We start from the raw sequence: 26579 nt of genomic DNA, 5'->3' as shown, positions 1-26579 counted from the left end.
GGCCTCAGGTTTTCCTGCAAAACATCCTGATAAACTTTTGAATTCATTTTTCCATGAATGATTGCAAGTTGTCCAGGCCCTGAGGAAGCAAAACAGCCCCAAACCATGATGCACCCTCCAGCATGCTTCACGGTGGGGATGAGGTGTTGATGTTGGTGAGCTGTTCCATTTTTCCTCCACACATGACGATGTGTGTTCCTCCCAAACAATTCAACTTTGGCTTCATCAGTCCACAAAATATTTTGCCAAAACTTCTGTGGAGTGTCCAAGTGCCTTTTTGCGAACATCAACGAGCAACAATGTTTTTTTTAGACAGCAGTGGCTTCCTCCGTGGAGTCCTCCCATGAACACCATTCTTGGCCAATGTTTTACATATAGTTGATGCATGCACAGCGATATTGGACTGTGCCAGTGATTTCTGTAAGTCTTTATCAGACACTCTAGGGTTATTTTTTACCTCTTTGAGTGGTCTGCGCTGAACTCTTGGCGTCATCTTTGGTGGGCGGCCACTCCTTGGGAGAGAAGCAACAGTGCCAAACTCTCCATTTGTACACAACTACTCTGACTGTCGATTGATGAACATCCAGACTTTTAGAGATGGTTTTGTATCCTTTGCCAGTTTTATACAAACCAACAATTCTTGATCGCAGGTCTTCCGACAGCTCTTTTGAGCGAGTCATGGTGCACATCAGACAATGCTTCTCATCAAGACAATTCTGACCAGTTGTGTGTTTTATAGTGGGCAGGGCAGCTTTAAGCCACTCATCAGTGATTGGCCACACACCTGACTTAAATTGTTTGGTAAAAATTGGTTTCAATTGCTCTTTAAGTATCCTTAGGCAGAGGGTTCAGTGACTTATTCCTCCCCCTTCTGTCATTGTTTGCATGCTATCCTCATTAAAATTATGAAAACCTGTAAATGTTTGGGTGGTTTTAGTTAAAGCAGACACTGTTGTTTCATCTGTGTGATTTTGACAAAGATCAGATCACGTTTGATGGTGATTTTATGCAGAAATGTGAGAAATTCCAAAAGGTTCAGATACTTTTTCATACCACTGTAGTTATGAGTGAATTGAGTGTCGGCATTCTACATTATGGGAGAAAAAAAACAAAAAAAACAAGCGCATGTCAAAACACTTGAAAATGGTTTAATGTTTACAACAAAAGAACTGTACACACTTACAGTAAAAGATTATTTGTATATGTGTAAAAACAAAAACAAAAATACAGCAGACAAACGCATCAAAATCTACTATATATATATATATATATATATATATATATCCTGATTCACATACTTGAAACTCCTACACAGTCTTTCAATTCTATGCCACCATGATTGGAGGCGTTGTTTTTTTTTTGTATTTTCATTTTTCGGAACAGTGTCCCTCAGTGTTTTTAGTCCAAGGTGGTAACTCTTTACATTAAGAGTTCTGTTAGAAATATTAGACTGCAGAGTAAGAAAAAAAATGGAGAAACATTCCTTTAGATGAGCCCAAGTGTCCAATGGGAGTAGTTTCTGAATAGACAGAATATGTACAGGGTTGTTGTTTTTTTTTTCCTTATTTTCTATTGTATTTTATCTCTCTTGATAAAAGCCATGGTCACTTGGGCTGCTATCACACAACACACCCAAAAACATACAAAAATACTATGTCTTGAACCTAGTTAAGTCAGTTCTGCAATTAGTTCCATGCTGCGACAGAGAAAGAAAAATGACAACAAGAAACAGACTAATATTCCACAAACTTTTTTTTTTTTTCCTCCTTGACAGAAATATATCAAAATATACATCTAAGCTTTGGAATTACTGAGGCTTGGACTCAAAGCCAGTGCTGGGTTCGTCTCTTAATACACATGCTGCAGGGCGGTTAGGAAGAGAGAGACAGTTGACAGAGAGATCTTTGGTATCTGCGTTTTGTCCATACACACAAGTGTAAAATATTTGGAGTTTTGCTTTGGGATCGATAGCGCTTGTGAGGATTCCCGACGCCCTCACTCGGGAGTAAAGCGTTGAGCAAAGTGTCACCGAATGCCCCACTGGGGGATGCATAGTGTCACAGTTGATCAGTCTGTAGTGAGTGAGTGAAGACGGGAGGAAGGAAGGAAGGAAGGAAGGAAGGACGGACGGACGGACGGACGGACGGGGCAGCATGTGACATGTTTACAGCAGTCAAAACTAGTCGGTGTGGGATGTGTCTGTCCTGGGATGGACATTTTATTTTTTTGTCAATTTATTTTTTGAAACCAAAGTCCTAGAGCGAGAAAGACAAGAGGGTGAAACGTGTATTCTAGCAACAGCGTTCAAGACAGACAGACAGACATGACGTCCTGAGCATGTACAGTGTGCACAGGATGAACCCTCAATGTGTATTAACAAACATCACCCAGCTACCACCAATACATGTCCGTCAAAGAAGCCCTCTCAATCACCCCTCTCCCCCCCGTGGACCCCTGCCCACCCACAGGCACTGAAAACCGCAGCACCGACACGGGCCAGCTGGCGAAGACATTCGCATGCAGTCAAAGCTAATGAAGCCCAAACACGAGTGGGTGAGTGCTCGATGAGGAGCAGCGAGGCAGGAGGGTGGGCCGCATTCATGTACAATCACTTATTAGTCTTTGGTTAATGTTGTTACCACAGGATGGCGCCACCTTGCAAAGAGGGTGGGAGGAAGGGGAGGGGCTTATAAAGCACACACCAGGTTACAGTTAGAACATAAGCGGGATTGTCAAACTCAAAAGGAGGGGTCGTAATCGTCTAAAGGAAATGTGTGCGAGAAACATTGTTAGACAGCAAAACATTGGCGTGAACCCCGCGGAGGACGCTTCACATCAAGAATGAGCGGGCTTCTCCGATGACACGTTCATTTGTTTTTAAACATTTTCTTATTAAGAACGTTAAAGCAGGTTTCACTCAGTTTTGAGTTAGAAATGAGGTATACTGGTGCACCCACGCTTCATCTGACAACATAAAAATAATAAAAAAGTACAAAAACAAACAGCATGGTGGGTCAACTGATCCACCAGGAAATAAAAAAACAAAACAAATGAATGAGTGCTAGTATTTCCAAACATTCTGAATGAAAGAACTAGTGGACCTAGATTAGAGCCGTGAGGCACTCCCATGAAAAGTTAAGGGCTAATTGTTTCACCAAATCAGAAACTGTATCATATTACAGTGTATATATACAGTTAATAATAATTATGCGTACGCTTTGTTTGCCCCAATTTCTTAAAAAACATTGTAGAAAATATGAATCAATCATTACAAAAGAATCAACCAATTTCTAACATTAAAAGATTATGCCCAGCCCTAATCCATATCCAATTTTTAAAAACTCAGTGGTGGGAGAAACGCACAATGGGTTACAGACGGCGCTTCTATACTTTACAATATTCATTCATTCATTCATTCACTTACGCATGCCTACCTGTTGGAATTATTAGTAAAGCTTTTCTTACAGGCATTGTCCGAGTCACACCTAAAACACAGGCAGCAATGTAAGCATCGCACACTCAAAATGTCCCAAGTACACCGTATTGTGTCAGTGATAATGCACCTGGCGACAGTAAGCTCAAACACACTCACGTGCTACAATGCAATCATACATCTATGTCAAAATAAGGCATAAATGATAACATTTGCCGTCGTTGTTAAACTAAGAAAGCCAGTGATCGTGCCCTCTCATACTATACAAATCAGTTAAAAGGCATAAAGTAATAAAAACAAATGATTGTTTAAAACAGCACAGCAAATCAAGTCCAAAATGACTTAACTAAAAACATTAATATATAAATTCAACAAAAAATAAAAAAATTAAAAACATACTTTAGTCTCCGCTCTACCAGCCAGACAACCTGTACATCAGAGCGCCTCCTCCCAGCGGACAGACCAAAGTCGGTAACTAGCGCACCCACCGCAGTGTTTTTTTCATTTTTTGGTCTTGACAGTTTCAAAGAAAAAAAAAAAAAAAAGTAAAGGAAGCTTTGGGGGCAAATTTCTTTTGAGTCATAAACACTACATTCAGTTTTAGTAACATACAGGTTCAAATATAAAATATGAATATCTTACACGTTTATATATATATATATATATTTATATGTATAGAATTAAGAAAAGAAACTTTCTCTGATTCTTAGGTCTTTCCTCAGATAATTCGATCAGTAACATCCTATGGCACCGATGGCGTCCGGTTTGTCTCACTAACGCGTTTGGATGTCGCGTGACTACAAACGGCAGCGGAACAGAACTGGCCTCCATCGGTGCGTGGCGGCCTCAAAGACACAAGCAGCCATACGCTGGCCGAGCTGCAAGGAGAAAGGCTATTACTTTGGCAAGAATCATCTCTTCGTCGATCACCATGAAACCGCCGAAGAGAAAAATTAAATAGTAGTACTAGAAAAAGCAGTAGTTGTCCTATTATGTACGGTTCCTATGTAGCAGTATAACGTGTGAATGGCAAGCCAAACATTACTTATACATTCCACAATGTTCAATACATAGACATTTCTAAAAAGGTGATCCTTATGTTTAAGTGCTGCTGAGGTATATTCAGTCAAAATTAGTTGACAGAAAAGAAGTACAAGATATCTCGCTGCCTACGCACTCAGTGATGTCCTAATCACCGCTATTTTGTTAGTCAGAAGCAGCAGAACAGTGATGCTATTTTGTGGGGTTTAGTTGAATGTGTGGCACATAACAGTACTCAGCCAAAAAAGATGCAATGACTAATAGAAGCCAAGCCGGTCTTTGAGAAAGGTTTCGGGGGCACTGCAACGCTTACATGATGGTTCAAATGGTAGTGATGATCAGATCTACGGTAATTGTCCACTACGGATGGGCATTTGACAATATTTGCTTGGAGAAAATATCGATCATAGCTAATATATATAGGAATGGATGGGAACTGCTCTCTTTTACAGGAGCAAACTACACTAACCACCTCTGCTGGTTACAGCTAAGTAGTGGACTCATTTGCCTCAAATACTTCAGGACACTATTAATGCAAATTCCAAACAAACCAAAGCCTTCTATTAACCGGTTTTGCTATGATCGTTTTTTTTGTTTTTTTTTAAATAGAAGTATGCAACAGATTATGTTGTGAAATTCTTTTTCAAGAGTTGGGATGTATGGTTTAGCAGATGTCAGATTTTCATTCGAGAGCAAACTGGTTGAGGATTAGTAGTGCATTTAATTTCAATTGAAACAAATCACCAAATTCTTACTCAATGCCAATGCCCATCCCTAGTGTCAACATATTGGAGGCTTCCAGAATCTGGAGTCACAAAGACTGCTCTTCACAGAATGTGCTAATAAAGCTATTAGGAAAACACGGAGGTGCAGGCTGTTAAAGCTGGCATTCCATCCGTCCTTTTCCAACTGCACCAGATCAAGAATTTGTGAACAGCAACTGCGGTGCTCAGACAGGCACGGCCGCTATTGAGGAAAACCACTTTGGTTCAAGCTGTTGTTTTATGGCTGAAATATTAGTACAAACCCCCCCCAAAAAGGAGTTTTTTTCCTGCTTCACAGACGCCCAAAAAGCTGCTACTAAAACAGTTCAATCAGAGCCATCAAATGGCTCTGGGAGCAAATGTTAGGGCGAGGCCCAGTGAAATCAAAATAGGAAACAAGTTTATCATGCTCCAACCTAGCCCTATCCTTCGTTTTTGGTCAATTGTGCTGCCAATTATAAACTCCCAAAAAAAAAAAAAAAAAAAAAAAAAAAAAAAAAAAAAAAAAAAAAAAAAAAAAAACACTCTTTGGAAAATGATCAAAATATTGCATTATTATACTCCACTGACAAAATGAAGAGAGATTCTGTTCATAAATATATCAACTAGACTACACCGACTACAATTATTTTAACAAATATTTTTGGTATCTTAGAGTATGCAGCCACTCGAACAACTGCAGACAAAAAGGGAAAAAGAAAAGGTCATAAATCCAGTTTTTGGTACAGATACTGTGCACAAGTAGAAACGCCGGTACTACCATTACAAAGAAAAAGATAGAAACAAAATAAATCTATTTAGCCAACATCACCATACATTTAGTGTGAGGACCACACCCCCTGACAGGTGATCTTAGCTCAAACCGCTGAGCTTTGTGGATCATTTGGTTACTTAAGTCTCAGTGTCACTCTGAGCTTTACACAACACACGCAGGGGTCCGTCGTTAACCATCGTTTCACGCCATGTGTTTTTAAAGCTGTGAAAAGCTTTCAGTCATTTTCCATCAGTGTCTACAATCGGCAACAGTTTAAACAAGCTCGGAGGCTGTAAAAAGTCAGTGTTTCCAGAAAGAGAAACTCGGAGACTCACAGGTCCCTACACGCCTTAAAGCAATGATAACCTTTAAATCGGCCACTTATTACTTGTTTTTAAAGCCATACAACCACTTTTTTTTTTTTTTTTTTTAAACAAGATATTTAAAACTTAACTTAAAGTTGGGAAATATATCACAAACAAATAAAAAAATAAAAATAAATTAAAATGCATTAAAAAATGAAAATAAAACTGATATGATTCATGTCAAGGCATGTCCCACCCGAAAAATATAAAAGGTGATCCCCGTTAGTGATAATGTGTATTATGAGGTTAGTATTAAGTTTAGAATAAAATCCTATTTTTTTTCTTTCGAAGTTGTTCAGAAAAAACGTTAAGTGAGAACGCTTGAAATAGAAGGACGTATGTACAAAATGTGAGGAGCTTGATGGTATCAGCAAATTATCTTCCTGGTTTGAGGACGCCAGTGTCCATTTGGGAACTGTGTCCACGGATCATAGAGAACAAGAGAGGAAAACCCAGAAACAACTACGTTGTCGTTTTTTGTGTTGTTGAAAATAAAAATAAAAATAATTAGATTCAATAATAAAACAGATACAATGGAGCGGATGTGTGTTTGTTAGTGAAGCGCAGAGCCAAAAATCAAAAACGCTTGCTTAATTCCTGCGCCGCGTGTGAGGAGAGCAGTGCACAGCTCAAGAAACAGGGCGTTCATTCCGGATGCAGCCGGACTCACTGCGCCTTGGAGGCAGTGGTAATGGTCGTGGCTTGCACAGGCACGGCGGCCGTGGAGACCTGGTGATGGGCGTCGGCGGTGACCTGCAGCCCGCCCGCCCCGGCCGACACCAGGCTGACGGGGTTGCTGGTGAGCAGCGACAGGTTCTGGGGGGTGAGGAAAAGGGGCGTGGTCACCAGGTTGGGCGCGTTGCCGCCAGATGCGTTGGCGAACAGCAAGTTGCTGCCATCCAGTGCCGGTATCGGGATTGTGCCGCTTGACCCCAGGGCTGCAAAGACATTGGTGGTGAAAAATGAGAAATACTGCTAAGGAACTAAGTTTAACCAAGTTTGTTAGTAGAAAAGAGTCTTCGCCGCATCTTTCCAAAATCACATCACTTTAATTTTATGAGTGATGCTTAGGGGTGTGCATCGCTCCACCAAAGACGATTCGATAGAATTCAGCAACGCAATGGTTTTTAAATGTAAAGATGTGATTCAGCTCGTCAAATCTAAACAGATTTTCCACAATCAGAAAATCTGAAGAATTCCCACATTTGTTATTGTGATTTTTATTCTCCACACTTTTTTCCGCCTAACAACTCCCATGTAATAGTTCCAATTTACACTATTCAAATTTCAACTTGCTTCAAAAATTCACACCTCCCGGGGTATATATCGTCTGATTCCACATTACTTACAGTATTTGCACAATTAAACATTTAATATCAACCTTTTTCCCCATTCATTTTCAATGGCAAAGACAATGAACTTTTTCTAAGTATCACTTTCCACGCCCGCTTCCGTACATATAACTTACCATCATTACCAGGTGTCTGATACTGCTCGGTAGCACAGTTAGTAAAGTGCATTGTCCAGTAAGCAGGAGGTACGAATATGGCCAAAATGATAACTACATTTATTTATTCATTTGGTAAAATGTGAGCTTCATTATAGCTACATTTCAGGGCAAACTATGAATTCAGTTTAACCATATTGGATGTGGGACCGTAATTTGTGACACAAATAAATAATTCAATTGCCATGGATGGGAGAGGGATGCAGGAAGCTGAATGCTACATAATAGTAACAATGAAGGAAAAAACAAAACGACTTTTCCCTGAGGAGACACCTTGTCTATCAGCTGACCTTTTCCCTGGAACTGTTATTTGCATATTCATTGATTCTGTATTTTTAATGAGGCGAGAAGGTGTAGATGTCATTTTAATGAGGTGATTAAACTTATAGTGGGAAAATCCATCAGACACAAATTACAATTCCAAGTAGGGCTAGATTGCCTGTCTGGAGGGGATGTTTAAATTATCTTTAAGTATGCAAGGGAATGCATTTAACTCAATAGCACTGTAGTGGAATGTCCTTTACCTTTATGCCAAGTACATATTCATGTAGTGTTCATCTGTAAACTCTTTTAATTGCTTGATATTTTATTAATACATTTAAAGATTTATCAACCCTTGAGGCACACACTAGTAAGCCTTGTCATAGGCTATCCAAATTAAATTATGGCAGTAAAACATCCTTGAGCTGGACTATTTTCTTCCACTATAATACCACTTTATGTAGCATTAATCTTTTATAGTGAAGTGGAGTCAAAATTTTCCTTGATAACAATAAGGTCTATTCGCCCCAACTAAACACGGCTTTCTGATTAATATTGCAGTTTTTTAATATGAATTAAGCAGCATAATCCATCCGTTTTTATTCATCTCGGGGGCGGCCACGTAACCACTTGCTGTGGACTGAAAATGACATCACAGTGCCTAAGGACTTAGGAAACACCCAATGATGGATGACCCGTTTTCTGGGTTTGGTCATGTGATGTTCACAAAGGAGTGTGGGGGCACATTGAACATATTATTGTAAAATGATAATGAAATCAATTTCATGAAGACAATTTTAAAATAATTGCAAGAAGCAATCAATGGAATCAATGGTAATATTTTGTGGGTTGGTTTTGGGGGTTCTTTGCCTTTGTCATAGTGCCATTTCTCAGTTCAAGGATTTTGGGGCTTGCTCCTCTATGATATATAGTAGGATATTGTAGATGCAGCATGAGACTATACTTACCGTGAATGGTGGCCATGAGAGTAGGGTTTAGGGCACTGCCAAGGCCACTGGGAGTCAGACTGAGCACAGCCCCACTGGAAACGTGCAGCAAAATAGATACATCAGTTGTGAAGAATGGAAAGAAAACACTGAAGAGATGATAATAGGAGTTCAATCATTGTGAGGAACTACTCACCCTGGAGAAAAAGAAGCGGAGCCCATTAATCCGGAATTCAGCCCTGCCGCGGCAGCCATGGCCGCAAAGCTTGCGCTGGTGGGCAACTGGGCAGCCCCCTGAAACGCTGTGGACAGACCCGGAGCGGCCACCATCACTTGGCCCGTCCCAAGGGTGGCGCCTATGGATGTCGGGGCCTGGGTGAATATGGCCTGCGCCTGAGTACTGGCTTTATTCTCAGTGGTGCTGGACTGAACGGACGTCGGAGACGGGCTTAGAGATGGAGAGCTGGTTACTGTGGTAATCACGGGTGTTGTGGAGATGACAGATGCGGTGTTTGTGGCTCCAACTGTTGTGCCTGGGAAGGAAGGTGGCTCATGAGGCATTATTTCGAGTTGGAAATTAGCTTTATAGAGTAGAACCTCTCTAGTCAAAGGTCTTAACGGTCCAGGGATTGTACTAAAATGTTCAGAATATGTGTACAAATGTGTGCTGATGTAACAGCAAATCACACACAATCAGGAATGCTCAAAAGTCTCACTTGACCTACCTTCAGTCAGCATAAAAGCATTTCCTGTGTGTTTTGTATATTATTCGCAGTATTACACTAAGAAATAATCCTCGAAGGTGAGATAAGAAAATCCATACGTAAGTAAGCTGATTATAGTTGTTTAACTCATTTGCTCCCAAAAATGTATAAATATGTTCCATTTTAAATATTACCAGTGTCCCAAATATGTATGTATGTTTTTTTTATGTTTGTGTATGCTAGAGCATACAGAAGGCTTTGATGCAGCCTCTGAACTGAAGAGAACAGTTAAACGGTAGTTATTACAAAAATGGCCAGCAGGTGGCTGCAGAGTAGGGGTGTGAATTGCCTCGTACCTGACGATTCGATTCGTATCACGATTCACAGGTCACGATTCGATTCGATACCGATTAATCCCGATACGAATTTATAAGTCGATTGTTGCGATTTTTTTTCATTCAAATTTAGAAAATACTAATCAGTAAGCTTGTAGAGTGTAAGATTTATATGAAAATGTATTATTTATTTATCTGAAATTTCAGTCTTATAGAGGTTGTAATCTGTTTCATGTTTAAACAGCATTAAAATAAAATATTAAGGCTTAATGTTCCGTTCATATAACATTTTTCCATGCCTAAGGTGTGAATCCTAAAAAAAAAAAAAAAAAAAAAAAAAAAAAAAAAAAAAAAACGATTTTGCCTATTATTGAATCGATTCGAGAATCGCGCGATGTAGTATCGCGATATATCGCCGAATCGATTTTTTTTAACACCCCTACTGCAGAGTATAAGAGATCAACTCGGGCCATGTTGCAACAAGCAGTTTCCCCAGTTTTAAATAGATTTGTAACTAATGATGAAACTTAGCTATACTCTAATGTTCATTGTTGCAAAATGGAAACAGACAAATATACTTTTTTCCTGATGAAAGAAGGGAGTCTAATGTTTCTTTTGGTAGGTTCCATGTTTTCATAGCAATAGAACACAATATTCTGTGGGCCTTGCAAAATCAGTCAAAATCCAGTGAAAACAGCTGGGAGCGAAGGGGACTGTTTCAGTGAAAATGGCTGTGAGTGAATGAGCTCATTTTATTCCACTGCTTAGAGTATGCTGATTTGACACTAAAGAATGTCAAAATATTTGTAAAATTACCTGCAAAATCTTTGACTGTTTTTCGGATGGCTACAATTTGGACACATTATTCCAAATGTAATTAATCTACAAAGGAAATATTGCAAAAGTCAAGACACTCATACCTGTGAAGGATAAACTGGAGACACTGGTGCTGGTGAGAGGCATCACTGGATTTACAGTCAGCGTGGTGGATGTGTTTATAGTCGGACTGTTCACCAGGCTTGCTGTGCTGGCCACCTTGAAAAATAAAAATATGACTTACTTGCAACGCCAACATTTGTCAAAAACCAAATGTAAATCTAAAGGCAAATGAGCCAACTGAGCCTGTATTTCTTGTGCATGTGCGTGCTCACCAAAGGGCTACTGGGTGTAAAGATGGTTTTGATGGGGGTACCACCTATGCCGCCTGTGCTCGGAGGGTTTATCCTTTTTTCTTTCTGACGGCGATTGCAGAACCAGACCCGGATCACCTCCTTTTCCATGTTGAGCTGGTCAGCAATCATGGTGATCTCTTCAGAGGTAGGTTTTTGGTTCTGCTTGAAGAGGGCAAAGAAGCCGGACAGACCTTGTCAGTACAGCTCACTTGCAACCCTCACATCGTTTAACATCTTACTCCACCCTTCGGCGAACCATTTCTGAAAATTCAACTGGTTTCTAACCTCCAGAAAGCTCTTTTCTAAGGCCACACGGATGTTGGTTTCAATACTAGTCCTCTTCTTCCGTCTGCGGTTGATCCCCTCAATGCCCATGCCAGGAGAGCCGAGGGCACTGGGGGTGGACAGCCCCTGGTCAGATGTCAGATTCTCTGCACAAACAGCACCGAGGCATCGGAAGGAGAGGCAGGTAAAGGCGAGGAACTGTCAAGATGACCGCGCCAATCGCACAGAACACACCAAATACATATGAGGTGGCTCAGGGACAAACCTGCATCATTAAGCCACTTCTCAAGTAGTGGCTTGAGTTTGCACATGTTCTTAAAGCTCAGATTCAAGGCCTCGAAGCGAGAGATGGTTGTTTGGCTGAAGTCGTTTCCGTACAGCTTACCCATGGCCAGGCCAACATCCCCCTGGTCACAGGTAGGGACACAGAATGTAATGCAAAGAAAGCCTCAATATTACAGGTGCCATAAAATGCATTACATTGGAAAGGTACCTGTGTAAAGCCCAGTTTGATCCGCCTCTGTTTGAACGTTTTGGCAAACTGCTCCAGTTCCTCCAGATCGCTTGGCTCCTCCAGAGTGGGCGTATCTAGCTGTTTGGGTGGCGTCTGACTGTGGGGCAGCGACTGTATGGGTGTGGCTGCCGTGGTACGTGTAGGAGTGGCAGGCTGCATGTTTCAAAGGAAAAAAACAACACGGCAATTAGATTAAGAGAGAGTGCCAAAAGGGGTTATTATGAAACATGTTTATCTGAAAACAATAAGTGTAATACAACACCAACCTGTGTTGCAAGGGTGATGCTCGGTTGCGTCGGCTGGGGGTTAGCTTGGCTTTGAGGTAGTTGAGTGAGAAGACTCTGCGCTTGCAATATGCCTACACAATGAACAACATGAAGGGATGGAAGATTAAAAAAAATCAGCTTATTACTGTAAATCATCTTTTTTCCCCCACTGCGATTGTTCTGCACTTACTCTGCTGGGCCTGCGGTGTCTGTGAGATGATGAACTGAGCGGGTTGAAGCGGAGTGGCGATCGGGTGACCAGGTTGCACCAGGACAAACTGCTGCAGCTGCCGAGATGAAGGCAATATTTTTTATGGTAAGACAAAATATGATGACGTTGAAACTATGTGTTGCGGTACACTCGTTACTGCAACATGTGCAGGTTGCAGAGCAGACATGGCATCTGTAAAGTCGATGTTCACAGTGGAGTTGAAATAAAAGTTTTTAAGCTGGATGTTATTCGTTTATGGTTGCAAATCATCAAGATGTTTGTCAAGAGTTTTGATGTCGCCAAGAAGGACTCCTTGACACAGCTCAATTAAGCGCTGTGGAAGCAGGGAACCCTCTACTGGTGCTTCATGATCACTACAGGTCTGCAGCTGATGACTGTTTTGCCCTAATATGGCGCTGCCTATACATTTATGAGTACATTAATTCTCATTCCCCTTTTAGGCCTTCCTTAAATTAACACCATATCTAACATAGGCTTGCAGTTGAGTAAATAAATGCATGCAGTCACTATATGAGGAAATTCGAGAAATGGACTATAATAACGCATTTAAAAAAAAAAAAATCAAAATAATTAGAAAATTGGCTGGAAATGTGATTGTATCTTACAGGAGAGATTTGGATGGGCTGTGACAGGGGTAGCTGGGTAATGGGTGTGGCTGCGGAAGCTGAGATACTGGCCCCAGTAGTGCCGTTCTGCTGGTTGGCTGAATGCTGCACAGCCGCAGCCAGGAGCTGAGCCTGGGCCTGGTGGAGCAACAGCTGCTGTTGGGCCGGGGTCAGAGTCAGCTGGGGGAGAAGAGAACAACACAAAAGATTTCGCCAAGGGAGAATTGAAGGGTATAAAAAGGTACACAATTCACTTGACAATGGATGAGTTGGTACTTTTGTGAAACCCCTGTTGCCTTTAATACCTGTGCAGAGTTAAATAGGATTGCATCAGAAGAACATAATTCAAATTTAAGTCACACACCGTTATGTGCAAGTCACAAGCAAGTCTGAAGTCGTGCCCTTCAAGTCTCAAGCAAATCCCAAGTTACTGTAACTTGCAAAAAATAAATGAATAAATAAAAATAAAGTCGTCGCCACCAAATTTCAAGGAAGTCGAGTCATGACCGGCAAGTCAAGCCATACAATCTTATTCAGTCACAACAAACATTGAAGGGATACAATGTTTATTTTCTCCAGTAAACCTAACACTCAAGACACAAGAACTGTTTCTTTCGTAAAAGACAAACTGTTAAAAATGGAGATTTCCAACTACAAACAAGATGGCTTGTGTAGTCAGGTAGTTCTTGTCAAATTCAAGGCAAGTCTGTTGGTTACCAAGTTGAAGTCAAGTCTTTCCCAAGTTTTTGGCAAGTAAGTCCTAAAAATGGCAAGTTACAGTTTTAAATGGTCTGTGTTCACTGTTCAATATGTAAAACATTCATGTATACTGTTAGTGGCTGTGGTTATTTATTTACCCAATTGGAGATACTAGATAGCCTTTATTTATATAATAATGATGATGATAATAATAATAATAATAATAATAATAATAATAATAATAATAATAATAATAATAATAATAATAATTTCGCTGGAATATTACAAATTAGGTTAATTGAAGCCAAGCTTAAAGTTTAATAAATTGTGACCAATATGGATACATATTAGATGAGAGGCAGAATGGACTTCATTAATATTGCGACTCATTTACAACTGCACACTTCAAGAGACTGTTTCCATGCTTCAGTAGATGCTGACATTTAAAGGAGTTCATTGTGCTCAGTGGAAACTCTTTCTAGACTTGAAATACCCTAATTACAGAGAAATTTCATCTGTGATGGGGAAATGGCCTGTGCCCATTTGAGGGAGGCATTTATTTGTCTTAAATTGATGATGCGCCCAAAAACTCTATTAGAGCCTGAGAGACAGGCACTATTTAAGGAAATGGGATTATCAACTTGCAGACTGCACACCAAAATGTTAGAAAAAGTTTCTAGCTATAGATTTGAAAGATTGGACTACTGAAAGTGTCGACTGTTGATTATACTATATTCTTATCCTCTTAACTTCTGACAAAGGTATCAAAGTTGTTTTTTTTTCTGTCAAAGCAAGACAAATGAGGCTAAGCAGGCAAATGGGGAGGAGAGACTCATGCAGGTGAGTCAAGCGTTCAATGCAAACATCTATGATGTAACTCAAATCAAAAGGTGCCACAGCAAAATTGCTTCCATCAATCCAGTCGACCACTCTTTGCAACCACATGGTGGCATCGGCTGTGAAACGCAGCCACTGAGCCGAGATGTGGTTCACCCTTCTAAGGCCAAACATATTTTGCTTAAGGAAGAATTCAAAGACAGTCTGAGGGCCACAAAGATGTAGCAGGCAGACAGGGCAAAGGTGACACTTCTACAAACAAAATCAGGGCAAGCCTTCTCACTTGAGCCAGTCGTATGGTCACAAACGAGGCTATGGAGGCAAAAGGCCACTTACTCCTGCAATCTGTCCCCCAGCCAACATGCGCTGGGTTTGAGGCAACACACTCTGTTGGACGGAGGTGGGAAGATCACTTCCCAAGTCTTCCAACTTTGACAGGTGGATGGGGAGAGGTATAAGATGAGGATTGTTGACTGGGTGAGCTTGCCTTTTTTTACTATCACTGAAGATGTTTTAGATCATGTGTAATTCAGATCACAAATTTTAAGCTATCTACACACTGATCGTCTTTGGTGAGCGAAAAAAAGTCTGTAAGTAAGGGAGAGGATTTCAAGTCAAAGAAAAAGTGCAACGATCGAGCACTTAAAAATGTGCCGCAGTCTTTTGAGACAAGGGAAGGGCGAGGGAGGGGAGGTGCCGCAATTGCTAATTAAAATAGCTGTTATGCAGTGCATGTAAATCCTGCATAGATTTGCATATTCCCTGCCATCTGTTTCCGGGCAACGGCGGGAGCAGCTAATTAGCATACAGGCTTGATTAATCTGCCTTGTTGCCTGGCAACGCCAAAAGAGCCAGGGCTCATTTAAATGAGCTCTTTCTGCCGGTGTGTGCATACATGATCGCCGAAGAGCAAACCTCTTCAAACTTAACTTAAATTCCTTCTTCCACTACAACCGAAACTCTAGGGATCCCGGTCTCCTCTGTGACACTGGGGGACTTCAATTTGTTATCTATTTTTATTAATATTCCATCACTAACATGACACCTTAGCAAAGTAACATTATACATTCTTAATTGCGATATGTCAAATGTAAAGGTTAGTTAGCATGAGAAAAGTGAAACTAAAAGCAAAACTGCCCGAACCTTTCAAGAGATTGTGGATTTTTATGAATATTGCTGGACTGAAAAAACTGTCATGTCTCAGTGTTATTGGGCTTGGTAAAAAAATTAATATAAAAAAATAAATCCATAGAATAAGAGCAAGACACGTGTGATTTGGGTTTAACCAATGCCAATCGCCAAATGACAACAGTACTGTAGTACTTTAGTTGCTTAAATTCAAACCTCACCCAGCAGCCAACATAAGTGACGTTTTGTACGAGATCGCCATATTACAATTTCGACATCCCAGCACCCTCCTAACGGTCAATGGAGACTTCCATCTACAAACCACTTCAGACAGCATGTAAACTGTGCAACAAGAGGGAAATCTCTGTATGTTCAAGGGCAAACGTAAAGGGAGCAATTTTTGCATATTTCAGCTGAAAAAAAAGATTATTTTATTTGTTTGGTTTGTCATTATAATTCTTCTCATTTTCATTACTGTGTCAATGTTTAAGTTGCATCTTATGTACAGCTGTGAACGTTAAAGTGCTGTAGAAATTTAAAATAACAGCATTGCACCTCAATCTAATCCGATTTTCACAATGAAGCATGTGACCATTTGTTACCTGTTGGAAGAGGGCTTGTGCGTGTGCATTGCTGATTGCACTTGTGGTTGGCACGGTCGGCCTCTGAAAATCCAATCCATTGACTGGGATCCCTGCGGATGGTAACTCAGTCAATCAGACATCTGGTGAGTTTAAGGATGCTTTTGCTTTTACAACGAAGTCCAAACATGACAATGGAAGCCCACAATGAAGAAAAATCGCATCATGGTTGGAGACATCTGTTGTCAGAGAGTATCAACCTCAGTGGGTCTAGTTTATCAATAGAACCATGCATAATCACAAGCATTTCATTGTAAATTTTATGCAATGAATATGAATGAAAGAAAGAATGAATGATGGTTATAAATCATTAGTTTCATTTGCTCGATGCAAAGAACAAGTTACTGCAACATTTGACCATTGCTTTGTTCCAATTAAGTCATACAAAATGTCAAACTGTTACAGGTACAAGAGACCTGTTGAAAATCAAGGAGCAATGGAATGATGGAGAGGTTACTTACCAGTGTTCCTGTCACCACTTTCCATTGCACATTTAGTAGTTTCTGACTGATGATTATTATTCACTTTAACATCTGCAAGAGACAGACAAGACACAGACAGCAATGATGATCCAATTCAAACGTACAGTTATTATTCTATTCCCATTCTAGTAGCCTGAATTTATTTCGTCTGGGCATGATGTCCACGATACAACCAATGCAGCCCAAAACAATAAAATAACTATTTGGAACGAAAAGGCAACAAATGTGACAGTTTTAAGTGCTTAAAACCTGTCAGGTTGGTGCTTTTCGTTCCCACGGGACCCATAACTATCAATCAACTCGATCACAGTCCCATTAACTCACCAGTGTAAAGCTCCACCTGTGGTTTCAAGCATAGTTGCAGAGACTATCAAGGCGGAAAAAAATACCTCTGATGGGCTAACTCTCCCCACCGACTGTGCGTCCGGCGCGATACTCCTCCCACTGCCCCTTCCCCTCCCGCTCTTCAGCTCTTCAGTGTCCCACGAGCAGCGGTCAATAGCAGCAGTAGCGCTTGACTGAGTAACACTGGGATACGCGCACAGGCAACGTTAACAGGGTTTAAGCAAACAGCCCTCCTTTTCTCGTGGCTCTGCTCTGCCCCCCCCCAACTCTCTCTCTCTCTCTCTCTCTCCCTCTCTCAACTGTTTTTGTCTATAGTTTGAGGAAAAAACATTTTCAATTTCTATTGTGGTGTTAAGCGCTGTTCATACACAGTTGGCACTATAACTAAAGTAACCGAGGCTGTTCATTACCATTTATGTTTACATTCATTGCACTATTTGATTAAAAAAAAAAAAAAAAAAAGCACTATTTCAATTGAAACCACTTCTTCTGAAAAATTTTAATCTTTCTGTGACTCTGCAAATATAAGCCAGTTGATCAATCAGCCAACTCGGCCAAATATTAAAAGTCCTGAAAAGTCCACCTTGATTGATTTCATTCTTACAAACGCTCCACATAAATTTTCATCTGTGGGTGTTTTTTGTAACGACCTGAGTGATGATCATTGTGTTGTTGCAGCGTGCAGGGATACAAAAATCCCTAAATCTAAACCACGTATTATTTTTAAGTGGAATTTAAAGAATTTTAATGAACAAGCCTATCACCATAATCTCAACGGGACTATCCTGGTTATATAAAGGTTCAATTTAAATAAATAAATAAATAAATTTAAAAAAACAAAAAAAAGGAGTGTGGCCGCCTTCCATACATTTGAACCCTTATACCTTTTACTGGGTCAAGTTTCACCAAACGGGTACCAAATATCCATAACTTCATATATTCATTGAATAGTCTTAGAAAGGTGAACATTCATCGAATATGCATTGAAGTTGAATATGCAATGAAAATTGAATATTCATACATGCTTTGAGTCCTTATTGCTGCCAAAAACAAAACAAATATCTCTGAAACTTTCATATGTTTTAGAGAATGTGAGAGATTACATTTCATGTCAAATGTTGGCATGGAACGACCCATTACATTGATTTTCGGAATAAAAAGTGTGCATATGTTGACCAACGATTTTCAATGCCATGCACAAAAAAATAAAAAATAAAAATAAAATAAAATAAAACATTACCCGCACCTGGTACTTTGCAGCCTGCCAGCAACTAGAGACCACCAGCATGTGTGCCCCTCCCCTTTCCTTCACATTGCATGGACGCTGGCAAACTAAACAAACATGGTGCCGTGCGGAGCTTCCATGCGAGTGCCACAGTCAATGTGACCAGTATTGGCCGATCTCACTCATGGATATTCAGTGGAGGAATTAGTATTTAAAAAATAAATAACTAAATGTTTCGAAGTTCAGCTGCTATCAGTAGAAATAACGCAAGACTAAGAGGAAAATATTTTAGCATAACTTTTTATACATTTCAAAAAATATATAAACATGAAATATTTCATTGTCTACTGCATCTAATTAACTAAACTTTTTCAATTAAACTACTGACAATTGTATTTCACAATACTACTGCATTTCACAAGCATACCTAAAAAAAAATGAAATACATGATGAATATAAGAATTACTGTAAAATAAAAAGTACAACTAGTCAACTGTTCTATATTTTAATTTATTGAAATATTTTATGACGGTAAGTGTGTATGCAACTGATTCATTCACTTTACATTTTATCCAGTTGGGAAAACCGGATTCAAATTTAGAACAACTGAGTTCGACATTAGAGCTTTCAGTGTAATGGTGAAAAAAAGTTTCTCCTCTCTTGCTGGAATGAAACAAATGACAAGTGCAGCTGGCACACCCCAACTCAAGCCGCTTCTTCCAACTCTATAATGATGCATAATCAGTATTCAGCTGATTAAAGCCGCATGCAAATCTTCCGCCGTCTCGTTAGCGATGCAAGTCTTTGAAGTCCTGCGGGTGACGCATTTCACACCGGGACGAAATGAAAGCTTTCTGCATAATTTAAAGGCCCCTATAAATATTTATCAGCTCATTAGCATATTAATTGGATGTCTTTTGGAGGATGATAGGAAAAAAACAGGGAATAAGGAGAACAAGGGAAGAGCTGCAGAGAGCAAGGGGTGTGCAGAGCTAAAAATTAATTAGGTAAGAGTCAGAGCAGGTAGAGGCTGGAGCTATCCTAGACAGCAGTGTAAGGTTCCTGTCGGCAGGCTGTATTAACGGGAGGGTGGCTACTGAGAATACACAGAATTCACGGACCCAAGGGAAGAGGTGTTATGGGGGTGGCTGCAGGGATGTGAGGGTACTCAGTCAATCGGAAAGAAATAACTTCACATTAATACAACACAAGCATGTCATTACTTGTAGGACCCCCTGTGGCTCAAGCATTCCACAGCAAGTGGGTGGCATCCAGATTGCCCCTGATGTTTATGAGGTGGTTGTGAGGGGGGAATTTGCATATTTAGATTAGCTTTTACATTTCATTAGTGTTTCCTTTCTGAAGCTGCTTTGAATTCGTTTTAGCCAGTGTGTTAATACAGTGGGGGAAGTGTGTTTGTGGTGGGGGTCCACATGTGTCCAGTGGAGCCCAACGACTGGATTGGAATGTTTGGCACAGTCCAAAGGAGGAGGAGCTTAGCAACCAACAGCTTTAATCAATGAATTTTAACAAAAACTACATTTTCTATTTTAGAGAAAAATACTGTTATCATTTGGAGGTTTGTTGAAAATAGTCACAATATTCTCTTAACAGATGACTCAAAAATTATGCTTAGTGCCATTTGACTATTTATAAACATCAGACAAAAACATCAATTTGCATAATAATTTGGAACGCGGTGTATTATGCATTCTGTTAACTTGAGGTTGCTAGATCGTTTACAGATTGATTGATTTTTTTTTAAAGTCAGAACCACATCTCAGTTTACAATACAGCCTTTTGTCTAACATGGGTTCACAAACGTCACACCATGTGACAGAGACAGCAAAAGCTCCATGTAGTTATTCGGCCGGTCAATGTGAGAAAGAAAAAGACTGCCATGTAAGAATGCATGAGAATATTATCCACTATCCAGGACAGAGAATTTTAAATGGCTCTCTCATTAGCACAGTTATACGACAAAGGCTGTCAGTGGTTAATGCGAGCGGAGAGATTCAACACAAGACTTGAGACCAAACCTAATTAGTACACCCGCACTCTCCTCAAGCGCCTATATAATCTTCCCCATACACGCTGAATACGTCAAGATAACGTGTGTATGTCTGAGCAGTGAGCTGACTGTGAAACGTGCTGGATATTATAATAGACAACATTTGAGCTTGAGGGAGTTAACCGTTCAAATCCAGGCTGTGGCCTTCCTGTGTGGATTTTGCATGTTCTTGTCATTCATGCATGATTTCTTGGGTTAAGTGAAGACTAAATTGTACATGAGAGTGTGAATGTTTGTATGTACACTGTGATTGAATGATGACGAGTTCTCTTACTCAAAGTCAGCTGGGATAAGTTATAATTCACATGAAATGGATGGGTCAGGGTGGCATTAAAAATCAATCAACAATGTGAAAAGGTTAGACGGTTTGTACTCAAACAAGGAATTGTAGAAAAAAATCATAACTGGCACAAAACTTCAGTTTGGGGATCACCTATTTTGTTTATTCTTTGGCTTTTTTTGGTGATCCACCACAAAAGGAAATCAGGAATGTCATGGCTACTTCCTAGTCAAAACATTTCCCAAGTAATTTTCAACTCATTGGCATAAAATTCAAAACAACACATATGGCATGGAACTGGCTGTGTAAAGATATAACTTGTCTTGTTGGCACATAAATAAGTCTAAGATCTAACACAAGGAGTTATCTGTTCAGCGCACAAGCACACAACTGTGATTCGTTACAATTTTTGTCCTCCGTGGCGGAGAAGCTTGTGTGACTGGAGCTTTCCCTGTACCTTCGGGAAGGCATGTTCTGAATTTATTACTGCCGCTAATGCATTATTCATAACAGCCTTGTTTACATCAATGAATATTCATGATGCAACTACAAGGCTGGAATCAGGGTGAACTGTATAACTGATTAAATGGGGGGAAGGGGGAGGAGGCAAATGGGCTTCTTATCTGATGTAAATATTCAGGAGTTGAATACGTCGCTTGTACTTTTTTAGGGTGCATATTATTACACAAGACAATAAAATTAGTCAGAATCAAGTACAGAGGTCCATCAATGGCCCTCTTAAAGTTTGACCAAAATTTACAAGACACATGTAATTTATAATTAATCAGTCACAATATGACATCACGCGATATCACCATATCATTAAAGATGCCGACACGCATCACTTGGCCGGCTTCGGCCACCATCAAAGGATTAACTCAAGACCAGGAATGTAACAAGAACCCACCAGAAGAATAATATCCACTAGAAGTTAATGAAGGTTTTTACAATCACAACGGTAAATTTAATTTCAAAAGTCAACCAATGTAGAGCAGCATCACTGAACAAAACTTGCGCTCACACTGATACTAAAATAATTTGTGAAGTGGAAAAACAAATACAAAGTATTGAGTTACAATGACATAGTTAGTTTTGATCTTTGTACATTTTAATAGTCCTGCAAACCAAATTTAAATAAAATACAGGAAGTCAGGAATGAGACCCAAGCTCCTTTCAATACCCTGCTTTGACTTGCAAAGACTGCGTATTTTTCCTGCACACACACATGCAAACAGAATGCCAGGAGTGGGGAACATTTCCTCTATCAGTCGTCTAGGTGCCACACAAAATGTAAGAAAAAACAAGCAAAAAAATAAATAAATACATAAATAATAATAACAATAACAATAATAATAATAACAATAATGATTGTCTTAACATAATACATACATAGTACATACTATTCTGGACATATGCAAAAGCATATTTGCATACTCTAAGAAAGTACATTTTAACACCATTTATACAACTGGAGCAAAGAATATCTTCATGACTTACAAACTTTAGGAAAACCCTATATGTGAAAATTTTTGCAACTACAATAACCCTGTCCAAAATCATTTTTTAACCCATCCCCTATTACTTGTGTGCTTGTTCTGTAATACTCCAAGAGCATCGAAATACGATAAGATAAGTAAATAGGTTTAATGTCGCCTGTCACCAGACTCATAACACTTGAATCTCAAATCAGCTTTCTCTACTAAAGTGAATGTAAATACCATTCATCTCTTCTAGCCTCCAAAAAAATGAAATCTAGTCAAGAAACTCTATAATATTGTACTTTTTAAAAACAATTAAAAAAAAAAAAAAAAAAAAAAAAAAGAGTAAAGAATTAGACATTTGTGTATGGCAATTAATTTCAGCACCTTCTGGCATGTGCACCTTGGCCACCTGGGAGAAGTACCTTTATAATACATACATACAGCTATAAATGCAGATTTTCCTCAGTAAACTACCGGTAGTCAGTTTTCTAAGATGATTTAAAAAAGAAAAAAAAATGCAAGTACTGTACTGTGAGTACTGTTACATTGTCTATAGACGTGTCTTGCGCCGCTGTTTGCACTCAACATCTGTCGCTTAAATATTATGTAACAGCAACTCCTGTGCTATTCGTTAGTCCACCTGCAGCGTTTAGAACTGTTAGCATTAAGCTAAACTGTCTGTTCTAAGGGAAAGCTATGTGGTTGTTTTATGTTTAATTTGACAGTAGTAAATTTCAGCTAAAGAGGGGCAACAAATGGCTTGAAGCCTCTTTTCAACTTTTTTCTGCCAAACCACTGTTGAGAAGCGAGTTGAGATCTCTTCCATCATAAAGCACTCATATCTCAATTTTTTGTTCACCAGTCAAAGCAAAAACAACTACAGAACACCTCATACAGTATCTGGAAAATGCTTGGTCACTCGTATGCAAAGCCGCCATTATTAACCCCTGCCCAAAAAAAAAAAAAAAAAAAAAAAAAAAAAAAAAAAAAAAAAAAAACTGTTGTACTGACAAATGACAAATTTTGCATTTGCACCATTATTCCTAAGCTTTCTATTGAAGGGAAACTTGACACACAAGTTTGAGGTCTTAACATGTCAAAAAAGCCGATCCCCCCCTTAAACAACAAAACACTGACATCAAGCTGTGTCTTGCCCAGCCATGAAAGCTCCAGTGAACAGTTAAGAATGCCCTGACTGCCTGTTATTATTGTTCCTTTCCGGGAAGTGGGCCTCTCCACTGCCCCAGGGTGGGGAGAGGGGAGGAGGAGGGGGTACAGGTACTACCTTTGTACCTGTGAAGGGAGACAAAGGTGCCGCCAAAAAGTCTGTTTAAATCATTTTGAAAACGGAGGAAATGCCAGGTGAAGCGTTAACTGTCCTCAAAGTGTACCAAACAACGTCAAACTAACAATCCTCACAATGGAACTGCACTTACTTTGCTTGCTTAACAATAACCGGCCTTTTAAACACACGCCGCCGAATTCATAGCCCATTCCTCGGCTTGTTGTTGCCAGCGGCCGAGCTCCGGGCGGGCCACCGGACGATGAAATCTGCTCAACGCCGCACTCCGGCTCGAGCAAGCCCCGCATGAATAACACAACAGATCCAAACTGCGCTGAGCACAAAAGGATGGTGAGGGGGGAAAAAAAAAAAAGACAAAAAAAAAAAAAAAAAAAAAAGCACACTGAAAGTGACCAGGTACTAATCGCACAACACAACAGCATTGAACGGACGTTTTGTTTCAACTCGTGACAACAAAAGCAGCGTAGCCCGACGCTCCTCTCGCGGAAAAAAAAATGAATATGCAAAGCTCGTTCAAAAAGCACCGCACACCGTTTGCCATCAACACAAAGCCTAGCAGCGCTTAGCATTCGAGGCTAACGCTAGCTCGCCATTTCAACCTAACCGTGGATCTTGATTAAAACCAGTAATGTGTCACACGCGGACGCGGCGTGGTGTTTATTAATAAAATATGCTAAGTTGTGTTTGTCGACGGAGGTATGAATATGTAGCGGCCGTACAGGCGTCTAATCACACAAAGGGGGAGGCATGTTTTCCCGTGTAATTTGTCGTCGTACTGCCAATAGCTCGTTTCCTGCTATGTCAAACTACAGCTGGCTAGCATTTGGCGAGATGAACCGGTGGGAGACTTTATCGCCCCGTGCCGCTATGTCGACGTTTGCCCCCCGCGTGTGTATTCGTTTCTCATAAATTGTAGCGGGCGTTTGAATAGGAGTATGAATATGTAAAATGCTGTAATGATTACCTGCTCCTGAACTCTCATCTTGACTCGCTGCTCCTCCGTCCGCCATTTTGAATATTTAACCCGAAAATCCCAGCCCTGCCTGCTGGGCGCGCGCACGCGTACAAGCACGCGCAACCTGTGCAACCTAAATAAAAGGAGTGACTTATTTACATACGTAAATCGTTTTTTGTTTGTTTGTTTCATTTATTTCTCTTATTCTGTACTGGAAATCGAGTAAAAAGTATCACGTAAAAAAATAAATAAAGTGGGTTCAATTGGTAATGTAGTCTTCAGCAAGCCTTAACAGCAGATCTATTTGTTTTCAATAACATTACTACAAATAAATCTTACAAGATTCTTCCATAGTTTTTTAGTGAACTCACAATGCCAGAAAAGATGGGACAAAAATGTAACCTATCGATGGTGGTTGTGTGGTTTGTTAATTTTCTGTATTGTTATCCTCAGAATCATGGCTTTTCATTCCCGTACCTATTCCTGCTTGGCCCAGGAACAGATTTCCCTCGGAGTGCAATAATTAGACCTACCTACATTAGAATAAACTGTACCTTTAAAAAAAAAAACAACAACAGAAATGTAGCCATATTGTCCCCTTTGTTTCTGGCAAAGCAGTCCATTTTGGTCACACTATCACAGCGTATTATATAAGCAGAGCGGTGCCAGTAAAGTGTGGGAGAGCTATTTGATGGGAACTTGGAGGCGACAGAGTGCAAACACATTGTACTGAGCAGAGTATTCATCACAGGGGTGAGGAGGTCACTTAGGCCCAAGTGCTACTTCTTGGCACAGAGCGTATACAACACACTAGCTTATGAGGATGCTCAGCGACTTTCATGTGCATCTGACATCGAACAATTCACATTTCAAACTTTCAGGAAAATTAGGCTTGACAAAATGTCTGATGTCTTAGAATGGAAATATTCTTTCTGAATATGCAGTTGTGTGGAACCGGTTGACGTAACCGTGTAATTTAAATCTGATAATCATAATGTCTTTTTTTTTTAGTGCAAATATGCTTCATTTCCAGAGAAGTTTCACTTAATACCTTCAGTCTTATCAACACAGTGTAAAAACTAGAGACTGTGGAAGGAAGTTAATAATAAAACAGGTTTTTCAAAGGCCACTTCCATGACTCAACTTCATGTATGGTGTTTTTATATCTGCTATATAGCGGTAGATTTCCTCTTTCCTGATAAAGCAATAAAAACAAAACAAACAAAAAAAAACGGTTGCTCGAGAGCGTGTTATTGGTCTAATACTACACCCTGTAGGTCAAAATGAGGAAAACATGTATTCATGATTTATTGAAAGGGTTGGAGGTCGAACCGTACGTAATATTTAATTTCCAAATATTTTTTGTATTATAAATATGTATCATCAGTGGAGTCTCCAAAGCTGCGTGGCCCAAAATTGGTAAAATTTGTAGTTCAACCAAAATCTTATGAATAAATATGCATCAAAAGTCAAACAATACTTCAGGCCTCAGCAAATAGCATCAATAAGACTCCATAAGTGTGTTTGACTTTTTCTATGGCTTTTTTGTGCATATTTTGTTTAATAACCATTGACCCGATAAGGAACTTTCCGTAATATCAGATATGGTCTGTCTCCTCAGTACTATTAATTATTAATTACATACACATGAATTGTTTCAAGCTGATGATAAAGTAAATACAGTTATTATATGCTAGTACATGATGCTTATTAATCGTAATGATTTTATGATGGCAGCAGCTAGACCCTTTATCTTTTTTTTTAATGTATTTATTTTTTTTTTTTAATTACATACAGGATGAAACATGTCAGGGAACAGATTGTGTTCCATTTCGGAGGTTCCACACCGTGAGCTGCTCGAGGTAGACGAGTTTCTTCGAAACCCTTATTGGTGGTTTGTTGTCACATGACCTATAACAGTTCACTTATTACCTGGAAGAATCAACA

The 26579-nt window shown here is 39.8% G+C and overlaps 1 protein-coding gene across 6 annotated transcripts; it reads right to left on the bottom strand.

Moving 5' to 3' along the window:
- Positions 1 to 1128: 1128 nt before the first annotated feature.
- pou2f1b (POU class 2 homeobox 1b) lies at positions 1129 to 24726 on the bottom strand. 6 transcript variants are annotated; one of them, XM_077536881.1, is made up of 14 exons: positions 24642 to 24726; positions 16952 to 17023; positions 16452 to 16543; positions 13186 to 13365; positions 12539 to 12635; positions 12349 to 12440; positions 12062 to 12235; positions 11835 to 11975; positions 11569 to 11724; positions 11263 to 11445; positions 11032 to 11146; positions 9269 to 9605; positions 9094 to 9167; positions 1129 to 7295 (listed from the first exon to the last, which is right to left on the bottom strand). In XM_077536881.1, exons 1-14 carry the CDS (start codon positions 24685 to 24687, stop codon positions 7024 to 7026), a joined length of 2031 nt encoding a protein of 676 aa, XP_077393007.1. In that variant the 5' UTR covers positions 24688 to 24726; the 3' UTR covers positions 1129 to 7023. The 6 variants fall into 6 exon arrangements, with proteins under 6 accessions (XP_077393007.1, XP_077393006.1, XP_077393003.1 ...); XM_077536880.1 differs by lacking the exon at positions 24642 to 24726 and adding an exon at positions 23811 to 24348 and having other exon boundaries at positions 11263 to 11442; positions 11569 to 11714; positions 11834 to 11975; XM_077536877.1 differs by lacking the exon at positions 24642 to 24726 and adding an exon at positions 23811 to 24348 and having other exon boundaries at positions 11263 to 11442.
- Between the last annotated feature and the right edge of the window lie 1853 nt (positions 24727 to 26579).

The sequence above is a fragment of the Festucalex cinctus genome, chromosome 11 (genome assembly GCF_051991245.1).
Source record: "Festucalex cinctus isolate MCC-2025b chromosome 11, RoL_Fcin_1.0, whole genome shotgun sequence".
NCBI lineage: Eukaryota > Metazoa > Chordata > Actinopteri > Syngnathiformes > Syngnathidae > Festucalex > Festucalex cinctus.
The sequence above is the reverse complement of the archived record's forward strand: the minus strand, read 5'-3'. Positions and strand labels throughout refer to the sequence as shown.